Source organism: Octodon degus, unplaced genomic scaffold (assembly GCF_000260255.1).
Source record: "Octodon degus isolate 3935 unplaced genomic scaffold, OctDeg1.0 scaffold00057, whole genome shotgun sequence".
In the NCBI taxonomy this organism is placed as follows: Eukaryota; Metazoa; Chordata; class Mammalia; order Rodentia; family Octodontidae; genus Octodon; species Octodon degus.
In genome coordinates, this window is record NW_004524633.1 from 8,326,017 (window position 1) to 8,341,473 (window position 15,457).

The window sequence follows — 15,457 nt, forward strand, 5'->3', positions numbered from 1 at the left end:
TTTCTTGTTTGTGTCCAGATGAAGAAAAACTTTCTTTTCAGTGGATATGTGCGTATCTGAATAACTGTTGCAACTGAATCTGATATTACTACTTTTTTATATACACATGAATATGTCTTATTTATTGCAAGCCTTAGGAGGCTGTAACAACATCGAACTGTATTATAGCATTTCCACTTTTATTACTCAATCTGAAGATATAGTGAACATAATTATTACAGTAAAACGTGTTCCCCAACCTGGAAACATGATAAAATTGTCAGAGGACATTTGTGGAAATGCAAGCTCAGTGCTTTATTACCAGAGATGGATGGTGATTGATGTGGAGTGGACGGCCTGGATATACACAACGCCCACACACGAATTTGTTGTAACCTGGTATGCTGTGGTTACTGTGACCTTTGGGTATTGCTTTTCAGATAACTTTTGGTATGTCAGGGAGCCAAGCCTGCATTTAATCTTTCTCTTTCACAGAGAGGCTTTTATAATACAAATAGGAATCAGCATGTATTATTTCTTAAAGCCTACTCTTCATATTCTCTGTTAGTACTGTAGCTTGCATTTCACTTGTTGATCTTTTTTCTGAAGAAGCAATTGCTGAGGGAAATGGTTCTTTCACATATTGAAATTGTTCAGGTCGGGAGATGCTCATGTTTTGCTTATGCTTATGGTTTTCTGTTTTCTCAAAGTGGTCCAAGCCAGATTAAGACTCTTGCTAGTAGCCAGGAGCTCTTGTGCGCTCAGTGTGACAAAGGCTTCTCAGGAGGGCAGCAAGTTTGAAACCCACTCAGAGTGCATAGATTTAAGTTTGAGGCCAGTTTGGAGCACATAATGAAACTCATCTTTTAAAAAACAATTAGCAAATTGTTACAGTCTTCACAATGTTTTTTACCCTGGCAACTTAGCTATAATGAAAAATTTCTAGGACAAAACTGCCTGTTTGTGAGTATCAGTGTCGGGCTGGCAGGTAGGGGGCAGTGGTCAAGCGCTTGTCACCTAAGCTCCATCTCCAGCTCCACAAATACGCATGGGCACGTGTTGCTATTCTCATGGTCTCAATTCTGAGACTTTAAAAGCACTTTTTTTAAAAATTTATTTATTTATTTATTTGTGTGTGTATGTGTGTGTGGCCAGCTCAGCCCACCAGGAGGCAGGGCTGGCTGGCATGTGGTGCTGGGGGATTGAACCGCGGTCCCTCTGCTTTGTTAAGCTTGTTCTAAGTAGGTGCTTTAGACCACTGAGCCATCTCACCAGCCCTAAAAGCACTTTTTAACCTGATAAATTTTAAGCTTAAATAGGGATTTTAGGTTTTATTTACTCCACAGTTTGTTCCATCGCTTTGGTGGGCAGTCAATATTTTCTTTCAAGCTAGTTAAATTAATTTGTATGGAGTTATGTATGCAAGTGCTGGTTTGCAAGTTGCACATTTGTGTTTTTGATAATAATTCTTTCTCTCCTTTTGTGTTTCTCTCAGTGACTCGCCTTTACCAGTCTCGTCTCGTGTCTGCTTTGTTAAGTTCCATGATCCGGACTCGGCAGTTGTGGCGCAGCATCTGACAAACACTGTATTCGTTGACAGAGCTTTGATAGTCGTACCGTATGCTGAAGGTTTGTGCTTTGTTTAACTACCCGTGTGGGCATCCTCAGATGACCGGCTTCCTCAGTGTAGTTGCAGAGTGAGCATTAATTAGCAGAGTGTTAAAATCTTAAGTGGTTGACATTTGGAAACCCTTGTTATACTGCAGTATATGCTATTTACTTGTAGATTCTTTAATTTGAATCATTAGCAATCAGGTCTGTTTTTAAGATATTTAACCCTTTCCTTTCGTTAGCCCATTTTTACATTCATGAAAACCATATCCCTACTTGTAACTCTTAGATATATCTACTTAGTTTTGTGGAAAAGTCCCAAAGGTAAAATGATTGGCCTCATGTGCACTTAATAACGACTTTCAAATGCATGATGTTATTTAAATAATTGACTAGGTTGTATCTCTATAATGCTTCCTCACAATGAGAACTTGAAAAAAATCCCACATTGAATTCCAGTATACCAAGGGTTACAGTGATTTTACATTTTGTGAAAATGCAAGATTTCCTATAGCTTAGGTGCCAGATGGGCACTGGGTGTTTTGTTTTTATGCCAGATTTTCTTGTTCATTCTTGTTATATTTTCTAGAATATCTCTAAATAATAAATTCTTCTCTCTGTTATTTGTGTGTGTGATTTTTATAGTGGAGAAGGCAAATGCAAAACTTCCAGATGACTGAAACACAGTGGGTCCTCTGCAGCTACAGGGGATTCTAGACATTAACTAAAGGCCAGCAAGCACTCCAGTGCCCAAGTGTTCCCTGGTGTGACCATTTGTTAACTGCATTTTCTCTCTTTTTACATTTTAGGCTGTTAAAGTAATTTGACAGAAAAAAATTGAGCAGGTTTTTTGGATCTAAAAAAGCCACTGTGACAAGACAACACTATTTAATAACTTTTGTAAAATTTTCTGAGTCATATTTTATAATTTGATTGATTGTTCCCAGTATATTGCTACTTGATTTGCTTTTTGGTAACTATAAATTTTGATTGAAGAAATTCATTTAACATGATAAAATTCCTGGATTTTAAGTTAAAGTTTTATTAAATACACCACTGACCAGGATTTACATGCTTTACCTTTCTTTTATTAATCTGGTTAGTGGAATGAAAACTTTGTTATTGTATATTTTAGTTGCTATCTTAAATCTTTGAATACAAATGTGAACATTTGTAAAGTTGTGAAATGTCTGAAGTTGGAGAAATTGCCTTTGGGTTTCTAAAGAAATTAAGTTCTGTTCAGAGCTGGGTTAAGGCATGCTATTGTAATAGTACTTCTGTCTCCGTTATATTAAAGTACCTGAGCACAGTTTTAAGGTTCTTGAAATAGACAGATTTCAGTTACTTTTTGGCTAAAAATTTTCTTTTATGTCAGTGTGTTTGTTGTAGGGTAAGACTTAACCACCAACAAAAAATTTCTAGGATTCAAATTTAGGATGAGTAAAATATAAACGATAGGCCTGGAAACATGGGTCAGATCACGTGAGTAATGTTCAAGCATTGTGGTTAGCTGTTAAATTTAAGGAGTTTTTATTGGCTAAGTAGTATACCTTCCAAGCCTGGAACATAATACAGTATATCATGTAACTGGCCTTCATGGGTAGTTTTAGACTGTAATAATTTTGTAAGATGTTTTTCAAAGTGCAGTTTTGGGGAATATATATGGAATTTTAGAAATGTTCAGTGGAGAACGCCATTTTTGCTGTGTTTGATTCAAGGTATGATATGCTGTATTAACGTTCCCTCCTTTAAGTAACTGAATGTTCAGTCCCTTTGTCACATGCACTCTGATTTTAACCTTTACACTTTGGGGATGGCTCTTAGCCAGTGTTTTAGAGCACTAGACCCAAAATTGACGGTAAGAAACAATCTAAATTGGTAAAACTGAGATAGCAAGATTTGGAAGGAACTCTTAGTAGTAATGGATTTGGGGGTTATTTTAGGTTCCTTGGTTAATGTTTGTTTCTTTTGTCTGTTTCTTTTTCTTTCATTTCTACACATTCATGCAGTATTTCATGGTTCTATCAAAGCAGCAGTAAAAAAAATACTCTTGACGCATGAAAATTAACTGGTGAGGGGCCTCATTGCTATTTTTTAAATTGTAGTTTTATTTTTAAATAGTCTTTTTAATCGGAGGATCAGATGCATGATTTTTTTTTTAAATGGATGCAGATCTTCTATCAGGTGTCTCAATAAATTCAAGAGGATTTAGTTTGCCAGAAATGTTGCAAAGTGCACTAATTTAAGTAAGATGTTGATGCTTAATATATCCTCTTGAGACATAATTTTGCATGCAAAATTACCCCCTTAATCTCTGTAGGTTTGTTAATATTGATGCATTAATGCCCTATATATAAATGATCTCCCCTCCCTTCCATAACTCTCGGTATCTAAATTGATGACAGCTCTGGCACAGGCAAGATAACAGTGCTGTGTAGTATACATTTGTTTATATTATCGGCACTTCTCAGTGTAGGAGGAAGGAACCATTACCTTTATTTAACAGTGGTTTTTCTTTTTTGTTGTTGTGTTTTACAGTTCTTTTCCCTGGTTCAGCCTGAACTATATACCAGGCCCTGCTGAAAATACCACCCAACAGTTTTCTTCTGCAGCTTATCCAGTTTCTCTTAAGTGCCCTGTACATATTGTATGTTTTATGATGAGATGCAGTTTCTTAATATGTATTACAGAAATACTACTGGTATTTGCAAATATGTAGTTTAATTGTATTATTGAACTCTCATTTTGGGGGCTTGGGCACATTAACAGATTAATCCATCTGTATAGGGCTTTTGCTGTTGGATAGAATTGAAATTGTCTACATAAATATTTGTGCTAGGACCCTTAGATATTTTCTGAATACACAAATTAGGCCTTAAGAATAGACATACATGTCGCTTTGGGCTTAAGGAGTTCAGTTAGTCTTAAACTGACACTGCATAGCTTTTTGGTACAAGTGGCATGGCACATGTTGGAACACAAAAGCGTTTAACTGCAGGTAAGGAGTGTGCCATGTTGTCTTGCCTATTTTCGCTCTCGCTCCCTCACCCCGCACACACCCTGTGTGTATTCAGAGACCTTCAAAAGCATTCATGTGCATTTTCATGAGTCAGCAAAAGCCCTACGCTTGATTCCAACAGAGTATTTCCTTACATACTTTTCTTTTAAATTTTACAAAATTTGTATGGTAGGTGTAAAATCATAGTAACTGTACCATATTATTAACCCCTAAATCAAACTTTTTTTGTCTTGTGTATCTTGATTTTTCTGTGTGCTTTATAGTGAAGCAGCCGACACGAGTCGTTGTTCATAAAACAGCTTTTGAAAGTTGAGAGCACACCCCTGGAGAACCGACTGTGCTTGCTTACGTTTGGTTCATGACTTAAAAATCGAGTACAGGTGATGAAATCTTGGCAGTGTTAACAAAAAAGTAGTGTGTATTGTGCTATTTTTTTTTTACTCTAGAAACTTAACCATTTGTAGAGAAAAGAGGAAACATTTTCACACATTGAAGTTTCATTCTGACATAAAATTAATGATAAATAATCATAGAGATCAAGCTTTATATTTTAGCGAGCATAAGTACTTTCAACAAACTCAGGTGGTGTATCAGGTAGACATTTTCTGGGTGTTTTTGTGTGTTTTCTGTCTTACCAAAAGTGTGCTCTCATGCAAGCTTGTTTCTCTGCAGGAGTCATTCCTGATGAGACGAAGGCTTTGTCTCTGCTGGCGCCAGCTAACGCAGTGGCAGGTCTTCTGCCTGGTGGCGGACTCCTCCCCACGCCCAACCCACTTACCCAGGTACCTGCTCTGTTGAATTCTGAAAGAACCCGTGACTTTTGGTTGAGCCTAAACACACCCAGCCTTCTCAAGTGTTTTTTTTTTTTTTTTGATTCTAGTTCCTACAGCAACGTGCTACGTGCTGTATAATCACAAATAGTGTGTGTTATAATTATCAACAGTCCAGAGACCCTTTTAAGAAGTTGGCATTTAAAAAATGTTCTAAGTATCATAAAATACCTATTAAATTGTGTTGCATTGGCTCTTCGAAATAATCCAGTTGAAATTGCGGATTTGTGTAAAAAGTAGATTTGGGCCAGAAAATAAAATAAAACTGAACTTAAGTTCCCTAAAGGAAGCCTTCTGCCCCACCCTCTGCTTTCTCAGAGCGCTTTGTTCTTCTGCTGTTGTCTTGGGTTGAATTAAACTGATGGTTTGAAAATAAAGATGGATTGTACATGATAATGTTTGATATGGGGAACATAGGGTAAAGCCAGTTAAAATGTTTTTAGTAGTGCTCTAAAAGGTCATATTTTATTATAAACCTGTCAACTGATTTTGTTCGTTGCAGTGCCTGGGTGTCAAAGTAAGGCCCACACATGCTGGGCAAGTGCTGTGCCCCCAGTCTGGAAGGCACTGTGAAATAGCATGCATGCTGCCTGCTCAGGCTGCGTAACCAGCCAGTGGTTTCAGCGATAACATGGTCTGCAAGCACCCTTCGCATCCTCATGCCCGTGTGAAGTGCTGGTGCGCCTTGGAAAGATCTGGAGCTCCCAAGCCCTTTGGGCCTAACTTACCAGTTTAGTCCTAGCTCCTCACCTCTGGCACAAGGACCTGAGAGATCCCTAGATCTTTTTGCAGTATAAAATTACGTATTTTACCAGACAATGATACAAACGTATTGTACTTGTACTCATATACAGTTAAATTACCAAAAATATAGTGCTTTGTATTACTGCATAGCAAGTAAAACTGGATGAACTTACAGCATACTTCTTTGGGAGAAAGTCAGACTCTGTAAAGTTACCAGGCTTTACATTTCTTCGTTTAGGATAAATCAGAGTTCTCAGGTAGGACCAGAGCTCCATTCTGTGTCAGTACAGAAGAGGTAATGAGAGGAATTGTTCGCCCTAATTGGATACTAGGGGAATTATATGTGCCAGATGTCGTGGAGGTGGAAGGGGCACGTTTAGACCAGGGGACTCAGTGCTCTCGCTTCCTCCTCTGCTGAGACTTGGGTCTCCCTGGAAGACCCAAGCTGGGGTGTCTCTTGGATGCCTACACGTTCGCTGGGAAGCTCCTCTCAGAGATGGCACTGCAACCCTGAGGGCCAACGAGGGTACCCACGTAGGGCTGTGGGAAGGAGAACATGGAGCCCCAGCCTTGGGCAGTGTCCTCTAGGGCCTCTCCTGCAGAGGACCTCATGCCCTGGCAGTGGTTGTAAGAGGAATGTTTTAAGGACCCTGTATCTAGTAGCACAAAGAAAATGCATGTAACCGGCCCACACAAGAACATAGGAAAGATTGTTTCCTACATTTTGGTTTTATTTCATTCTCTAATAAATGAGAAATTGAACCATCACTTAAAACAGAGCTTGACAGAACAATACCCACTTTTTGTTTAACTCCAGCCATGCCCACTCGTTTATTATCTGTGGCTGAACCTCAGCTAGAGTGGTGGACATTTGAGTACAGTTGAGTGGTGGCAGCAGAGACAACAGAGCAAAACTGGGACTGACCGACCCTGGTCAGAGGAACAAAAGCAAAGTCTGAAATAAAGAAACCTTTCTTAACAGATTGGCGCTGTTCCGCTGGCTGCTTTGGGCGCTCCCACCCTGGACCCTGCCCTCGCTGCCCTGGGGCTTCCTGGAGCAAACTTGAACTCTCAGGTACCCAAACTGCCCTGTAGCTGTTAGGCAGTTCTAGAGGAAGCTTGCTGTTTGCTTGTGTGTCAGGAGAACAGACAGTCGCTGGGTCTTGGGGATGCTTTGTAGTCATGTCAGCTTGTTAGGGTCTGCAGGTCGCCGAATGGTCAGCCTCTAAGAACTCTAGGCAGTGATGTTCCTAGGGACCTCGGTGCACCGTCAGCACGTTGTGGCGACAGGGCCATCGCGAGAGAAAGGGGTGTGCATGTCACTCTCCTGGAGTTCGTGGGTTTCCTTTTACTATTGTTATGATTAACTTAAGCTTTTCCAAAGCTCTTACCCATCTTTGGCAATGCTGTAGATAGAGGCTTCATCTCCACCCTTTTTACTTTTAAATTTTTTTTTTTTTTTATTTTGAGACCAAGGTCTCACTAAGTCACCCTGGCTCATTTGGAACCTGGGCTCTTCCTGCCTCAGCCTCCTAGAGTGCTGGGGTTATAGGTGTGTGCCACCATGTCCAGCTTCTGAAGTCTTGCTTTCTGGAGATCTTCTGATACACTGTCTTAAGGAATTTAAGTTTTGTTTTAATGAAAGGTATAATTCTGTAATGTAGACTGTTGAGCCTTGGTTTTCAGGTAATTTGCTAAATCTGCCCTTTCATATAGTAGCCAGTAATGCCACTTGTTACTTTTTTTTTTTTTTTTTTGTAAGTGTGGCTACTGAAAAATGTAATTACAGCTTCACTGTGTCTTTTGGGGGAGTACCAGGAATCGAACTCGGGATTTTACACTTGCCAGGCAAGTGCTTGTGCCACTGTACTGCATCCACAGCCCCCTTACATTATGCCTTTACTGCTTAGCATTATGCGTAGAGCCTGTGAACTTCTATAGGGCTGGCAGATTGTGGTAGGACCTTTCAACATGCTGAAGGGATAAAATAGCAGTGATTTGTTGTTCTTTGTGTTCTCATCACTGTCCTGTTTTGGTGTCTTCTAGTCTCTTGCCGCAGATCAGTTGCTGAAGCTTATGAGCACCGTTGATCCCAAGTAAGCGTTTTATCTTTGGTGGTATTGTGGGTGGAGTTCTAGACAGCATTTATCTTTTTTTTTTTTTTTTTTAACTGTCTTGGTTTTTAGGTCAGGCTGGCCTTGAACTCACTGTATAGCCCAAGCTAGCATTGAACTCCTGATCCTCCTGCCTCAGCCTCCTTAATTGCTGGGATTACAGGCACATACTGCCACTCCTGGTGATGCTTGTTCTCAAGGCTTCTCTTCTATACCGTTTTCTAGAAACAAGGAGAGAAATTCCAAAATGAGCATCTTGTGTTGGTGTGTGTAGGTGGCTCATGTCCCTAGTGTGGGTCATCTGCACACTTACAGTCCCCTCGTAGCCCTGGGGAAACCATGGGACTGGGACACTGAGTGTGGAACTGCAAGGCTGAGCCCCGGAGCTGGTCCAGAAGATGCCGTGGAGCCAGCAGCCACACTGTCTTGGGTGCTCTGTTTGTAGCATCCTTCCTGCTAGGCCTGGAAGCATGTGAGGTGCAATAGGTGCAGGCCATTTGTTTTCATCAGTAAATTAAATGTGAACTTCATGCCATTTTCCATCATGCTGGTGAGAGTCTCGAGAAGTCCGAGAGCTTGGTTTGGGAACAGAATCATTGACTTTGGATTCCGTGGCATTTTTCCTTAAAACTGCAGTTAAATGCAGCTCTGTGCCTGCACGCAGCTTATCAGAGGGGGCAACACGCTTCCCAGCCATGTGCTCCCTTGCTGGCCCTTCCCTTCAGCTCAGTCCCCACCAGGTGTCTCTGTAAGGGGCGCCGGCCCGTTGCAGTTGCGGCCTCCTGTGCGACTCGGTGTCCACTGCCGCTGCCTGCAGTGTGGAGGTGGTACTTTCCCAGCAGGTGAGATGGCAGGTTTCCCATCAGATGGTGGGACATTCATTTAGGGTTTTAGCATCAGCATGTTTATTACCTTTTCCTCGTGTTTTCAAAATTTGTTTACAGAAAGTTAAATATTTTCTAATTCCATAATTTCAGATCTCTGAATTATTAAAATAGAGATGTTAATTGTACATATTCACGATGATACTGTGGTAAATGCTGCTTTGATTTTTTTTTGTCTTGAAACCAGGTCTCACTTTGTAGTTCAAACTGGCCTTGCGTTTACTCTGGAGCCCCGGCTGGCCTCAAACTCAGAGCAGTCCTGCCTCAGCCTGAGTGCTGAGGTTACAGGCATGCATGACCATGCCTGGCTCTGCATACTGAAGTCATGGAATTCGCCCCCTTTTTAATCAAAAAATATTTTACCAAAATGGTATTATGTGAAACCTAAGTACTTGAAGTCTAGTATTTCCATTCTCAGTTCTTGGCTCTATTTCAGGTTGAATCATGTAGCTGCTGGTCTTGTTTCTCCAAGTCTGAAGTCAGACACGTCTAGTAAGGAAATAGAGGAGGCTATGAAAAGAGTCCGGGAAGCACAGTCGCTGATCTCCGCTGCTATAGAACCAGGTAACACTTTCTTCACAGATACTGGCCTGTGGCCGAGTGGGAGGGTGTTGAACCCTACTCCTACATTTCCAGACTGACAGATTAGAGATAGGAGGCAGTGCCCCCACAGGTGGAGCAGCACCCAGAGTCTGAGGTTGCCACACTGGTGTTGTCTCCGGGGAGCAGAAGACAGATGTCGTGTCTGCTGCCGTGAGTAGGGTAGTCGCCAGGCAGTGGCTGACCATCAAAAGCCAGCAACACCCAGGGTGACATTTAGGCTCGTTTCTCTTCATTGTCTACTCCAGCATGGCCTGGTTTTAAGTCAGTTAGACCAAGAGAAGAAGGAAACTTGCAAAGTCTTTATTTTGTGCAGTCTTTGATGAAGTGACCTGTCTGTATGTGCTGGAGAGAGCAGCCAGGTTGCTGCTGCTCAGCAGCTGCTCTGCCCCTGCGCTAGGTTTGGGCACGGGTGGCCCTGTGCCGTCCATGTGTGTCGTCGGTCCAGGGGTTAATTACTTTTCCTTGTTAAGGTGTTCTTTGCTCTTAACTCCTTAGTGAATGGGAATGTTAGTATGTGTAATACTAGAACATTTTTTTTCTTTTTTATTTTAGAAGGAGACCTACAGGGTCTCACTGTGTAGATCAGACTTGTAGTGATTCTCTTGTTTACAGCCTCCCAAGTGCTGGGATTAAAGCTCGTGCCACTGCACCCCATCTCAATCACCATCTCAGTGCGCCCCGGGGTTGGGGCCAGCACAAGCAGGTCCAGGGATCGAAGTCCTGGCCCCTGCGTCTGCCTAAGCAGGTGCTTTAATCCTCTGAGCTGGCCCAGAAAACCATTTTTAATGGGAAAGCATTCCTAGTGTTTTATGTATTAAATGTTATTTAATTGATGCGATGTTTGTATTAGCAGTGGTCACATAGCTAGTAGTAAAATTTTAGATACATAGCTGGATCTTTGTGATCCAACACTTACACCTGATACTTATTTCCTTTGAAAATCCATGACTGAATGAATGTAGTTTCCTAGATTTTTGTGAACTCCTTCTTGGTAGCGACGTTCATAACAAACTGAGTGCTGTTGATGAGAAGAGCTAAAAGTGAAAGATGAACTCATTCTCACTTTGAAATCAGGAGGTGAACAATTCTGTTGTAGATGTGTGGCATATGCTTGTGTAGTGGTCTGTTCATTAGCCATTTGACGTGAACTTGGGTTCAGTGTATTTAGCATAGGAGTATAAAGTTCAGTGATGGAAAAGGAAGTGAATTCTGCCCTCACGCCCAGCCCAGATTCATGCGTGCTCACACATGGTGAGGTTGAAGAACATTTTACAACATTTTAAATGGGTATTTCAATTATAAATTTATATGTTCAATGTAGTTATCATTAAGTGCTGTCCGGAAGGTATTAGCAGTATAGAAACAGTAACAATAAAGTCTTAATCTAGTTGCATTGTAACTATATGTGAAAGACCCCAAAGAAAAAGAATTCATTTAGAACCTTGTACAGAATAAGTTAGAGCCAAAGAAGGAAGATAAACCTTTTTCTTGTTTTATAGAAAACACCTTGCAGCTTCCTAAGAATGTCAGGTGAGAGTCAGCAAAGGGAAGCTCACGCTAGCTGAGAACATGGAGTCTGCCGAAACCCCGATAGTGAGGGTCTCGTGAGCAGGCACCAGCACTGTGTTAGGAAAGGATCGCCTGCGACACTTCAGGATGTGTGTAGAAGATGCGAATTGGGATAGAGAAGTTCTTGGACTAACTCTTGAGTAGGAATAATCCTATTTGATGATTTCTAAGGATAGATTCTTTTTTGTTTCCTTTTAAATCAGATAAGAAAGAAGAAAAGAGAAGGCATTCAAGGTCCAGATCGCGTTCTAGGAGGAGGAGGACCCCCTCATCTTCCAGACACAGGTGAGGTTGCCTTTTATAGAGTCCGCTCTACAGCCAATTCTGTGCGCTGCAGTTTTTGTCATTTTCTGTCAAGTTGCTACCCGAGACCAGTGTCGGCAGACTGATGGCCCATGTGCTGCTTCAGGTGTGTGTTAGCGCTGAGGGCGCTGAAGGTTCACCTTGGAGCCCTAGAGAGCAGCGTGCCTTGGTGCCAGCTCCCTCATGGGAAGAGCAGAGACGACAGACACTTACGCAGATATGTCTGCATCCTGCTTTAAGCCAGAAACTCCGTGAGTGCTAGGAGCACACTGCAGGCCTACCCGTGCAGGAGCGCTGAGCCCTGGCAATGTCACTGGCAGTGGCAGCAGGGAGAGTTATGTAGGGAAGGATCATTTACCTGTTACTGTGGTGGGCTTTTTTCTATACAAAATGGAAAAATCAAAAAAACGATAGTTCCTGAAAGATAATTGTGATACAGAATGGGAAACCACAGAGCACCTCTTTGTATTGTTAAATTAAAGCCTGCCTTCACTTTGAGTAGGCCTTTAAAGAGGAAGAAGTTTCACTGTTTCGTTAGAGACCTCTTTCCTGGAGATGCGGCTCTCTTCCTTAGCATAGGGTGCAGGGAAGTGGCAGTGATTGCTAGGACAGTCCTCAGCCGCTGCTGAGGTTTGCGGCGACAGCATCAGCACGGAGCAGACAGCACATAGTAGCTGCTGCTTTGGAGATAACCCCAGCCTCCTACACCGTGTGCAGACGGGCGTGGGGCATCCAGGCGTTGCACTGGTACCAGCGTGAAGGATGCCGTGGGGGCTTTTCTTCCCAGCTCTTTCAGGCAGGCCTCATTTGGCTTCATTTCTAAGCTCCTTGCCCAGGTTCCCTTTGTTGTCCTCAAGTCCTGGCCTAGGCTACCCCGAGGGTGCACATACACTTGTAGGTGGTGCTCCTGCTTCACCTCGCTTAGAAGTTAGGCTAATTACTTGCTGCATTTTGAAAACATTCTGAAGTATTAATCTTTTTGTTAGAAAAACCTTCTGTTCTTGTGACTTGTTTTAATGTCTTAAGTCAGGTGTTGAGCGGTAGCCCAAGGGCACAGTGGGGAGTGCCTGAGCTGCTCCTCCCATGGTGCTGGGGACCTAGCAGAGGGAGTTGGGCGTCCTGAGCAGGTGTCTGAGGATGTGGAGCCCTTACTACGAGGTTGTGTAATGAGCAGTTTCCAGTTGAAAAGTGTACAAGTAAACATTCGTGGAGTTCAGTATGGCACATTGATGGCCTTCTTCTGCAGGGTGAGAGGATAATCTGTATGTCACATAGGTGCCCAGAGCTGACCTTGGGAGAGTCCGTTTCATTCACAGCCATTTGTGAGGTGGGTGGTGTTAGCTTTCTTCAAGTGCAGAAGTAACCAGAGAAGGACATCAGATGATGCTCTCACCGTGCGGGGCTTACGCATTGAGAATTGAGCCTCAGTCTCCCAGCTCCTGGTGTGTCACATAGTCTTTGTGAAACAGACAGGAAGTTGAGGCTGTACTGGAAAGGGCCTGCAGAAAGGCTACAGGTTCCCGAAGGTTAAGTCATCAGCACTAAGAAAGGAAGTTGGATGGGTTTTTAACAGCTCTTGAAATGGAGGAGGGAATGGTCTGAGGCAGAGACCTGGGAAACGTAGAAAGGCTATGCATGCCTGTGTCCTGGAGGGGCTCAGGAGAGGCTGACTGGACGGGGGGCAGGGAGGTGTGGCAGGGGTGCGGCGAGCAGCTCAGGCTGCATTGTGTGGGAAGACTTGCTTGCCTTGGAGTTTCCTAGTTGTGATATGGAAAAGCAGACAACACCACACAGAGCAGATAGCATACAGTACGGATATTGTGTCTACTCCAGCAACTCTTTCTGGGACTTGTCTGTTTGTAAAGTATGTTCCAAAAGTTTGATAATTGATAAATAAAGTTTAACCTGCAGTAGCAGAGAATTAGCTAAAAAGGCCTTATTAAGATCTAGTGGAGGGCTGGTCAAAGAGCTCAGCAGAAAGCAGGCGCAGAGGCTGGGGTCTCGATCCCCAGGCCTGCCGTGCCAGCCCTGCCCCCAGGGTACACTGAGACAGCGATTGGGCGTGGTGGTGCACACCTGTAATCCCAGCCCTTGGGAGTCTGTAAACAGGTGGATCACTTTGAGTCCGATCTAGTAGTGAGACCCTGAGCACCCTGTAGACCCTCCCTATACAAAATAAAAGTAGTTAGTAGAATTGTAACCAGTTATGGTGCTCCATTGTTATCCCAGCACTCAGGAGGCTGAAGCAGGAGGATTGCTGCAGGGTCAAGGCCAGTCTGAACCATCTAGTGAGCTTATGACCAACCTGCATTACATAGTGAGACCCTGTCTCAAAAATAAACGGAATATATGTCATGGAAATGTTTTTTTTTCTGCTTCCTTTCATTCCAACTAGTTTGGTTTTCTTTTGTATGTGTTATACTAGGGGTAAACCTAGGGTCTTCACACTGAACTGCGTGCCCAGCCCTTTGATTATTTCTTCAGGGCCTCCCTAACTTACTGAATTATCCAGCGGGGTTCAGACTTGGGACCTGCCTTCCTCCCAGAGTGCTGGCTGACAGCTGCGTGCTAGAACTCTTGGCTTCTAGTAGGACCTTCTGGGGATCTGTAGGTGTCCAGGTGGAGTAGCCCTGCTCTCATGGGTGTGGTACAAGATTGAAAGATGGGGAGCTGCACCCGGTTAAGCAGTTCCTAATTGTAACACAGCAAGTAGCTTCAGTCTGGATTCTACCAACAGCCGCTGGGAGGGCACTTGTGCTCCTCACTGCCCTTCTGAGGCTGGCAAAATATGTGCTGTTTGTCTTTTTATATTTACCCCACATGGGTGGCTTTTTTCATGATTAGGCGATCAAGAAGCAGGTCAAGGAGGCGATCACATTCTAAGTCAAGGAGTAGACGACGATCCAAAAGTCCAAGACGGAGAAGATCCCATTCCAGAGAGAGAGGTAGACGGTCAAGGAGCACATCAAAGACCAGGTACAGCAGCCCTGACGTGGGTGTGAGCCTGGGGTTTAGAGCAGTCCTAAGGCCAAGCACAGGGCTCCTTAATAAAAGGTGAGGTGGGTGGGCACAGGGACGGGGCAGTGAAAATTTCTCTGCACTTCTTCGCACTGGCCCTGGCTAATGTTTCAGGACTACCAGCCTCTCCTGGTGATGTGCCAGTACATGAGGCGCCCAGCTGGGCTTCGTCCTCAGTAATTGCTGGTCACACTTCATGCCATGCACTCCCACAAGCTCCGAGCAGCTGTGGTATGATCGGGCCGTGTGATCGTAGCACACGCCGTGGCTTGTGTATTACCTGCAACGCCGCCATCTAGCCCTGCGCCTTGAAGGGCTGCTGCTAGAGCACGCTGCACGCTGTACGTGGCACTGCGGCCCCATATGGACCCTGGGGTTCTGGTCATCTCAAGTTAGGTGGGGAAGAGCAGCAGGGGAGGCGGCGGTCACTGCTGGAGCTGGGTCCGAGGGCGGGCTGGAACACACGGCAGGGCAGAAGACTGCTGTGGAACAGCGGGAGCGTTACAGTCCCAGATTGCTAGGATGGGGCGTGAGTTAGGATGGGGTCAGAGAACTCATGCAGTGAATTAATGTATTAATCATTTACTCATTACATAGCTCTCGAGTAAGATGGTGTTACTGGAAAAAAAAATCACTGAGATTTAAGGAAAAATGAATTTATAGGAATTTGCAAAAAGATTTTGAGTTCAAGCATTTTGATGGGCTGTTTTTCTAAGAGCACCAAACAGACCAGAGCTTATAGCAGTGGAAAAGAAGCGCCCTCGGCTTGACCCTTGAGAGGCC

General features: G+C 43.5%; 1 protein-coding gene across 7 annotated transcripts in view; it reads left to right on the plus strand.

Moving 5' to 3' along the window:
• Srsf11 (serine and arginine rich splicing factor 11) overlaps positions 1-15,457 on the plus strand; it is a 33,524-nt gene that overhangs the window by 13,659 nt on the left and 4,408 nt on the right. For 6 of the 7 annotated variants that reach the window (XM_023718271.1, XM_023718274.1, XM_023718272.1 and 3 more), the window contains 7 exons: positions 1,475-1,608; positions 5,282-5,391; positions 7,166-7,258; positions 8,230-8,279; positions 9,618-9,745; positions 11,557-11,638; positions 14,501-14,632. In XM_023718271.1, coding sequence (XP_023574039.1) covers positions 1,475-1,608; positions 5,282-5,391; positions 7,166-7,258; positions 8,230-8,279; positions 9,618-9,745; positions 11,557-11,638; positions 14,501-14,632 — 729 coding nt within the window. Of the gene's footprint in view, positions 1-1,474; positions 1,609-4,147; positions 4,238-4,872; positions 4,990-5,281; positions 5,392-7,165; positions 7,259-8,229; positions 8,280-9,617; positions 9,746-11,556; positions 11,639-14,500; positions 14,633-15,457 lie in introns of those variants that run through there. The other variant, XM_023718275.1, reaches the window with a different exon arrangement.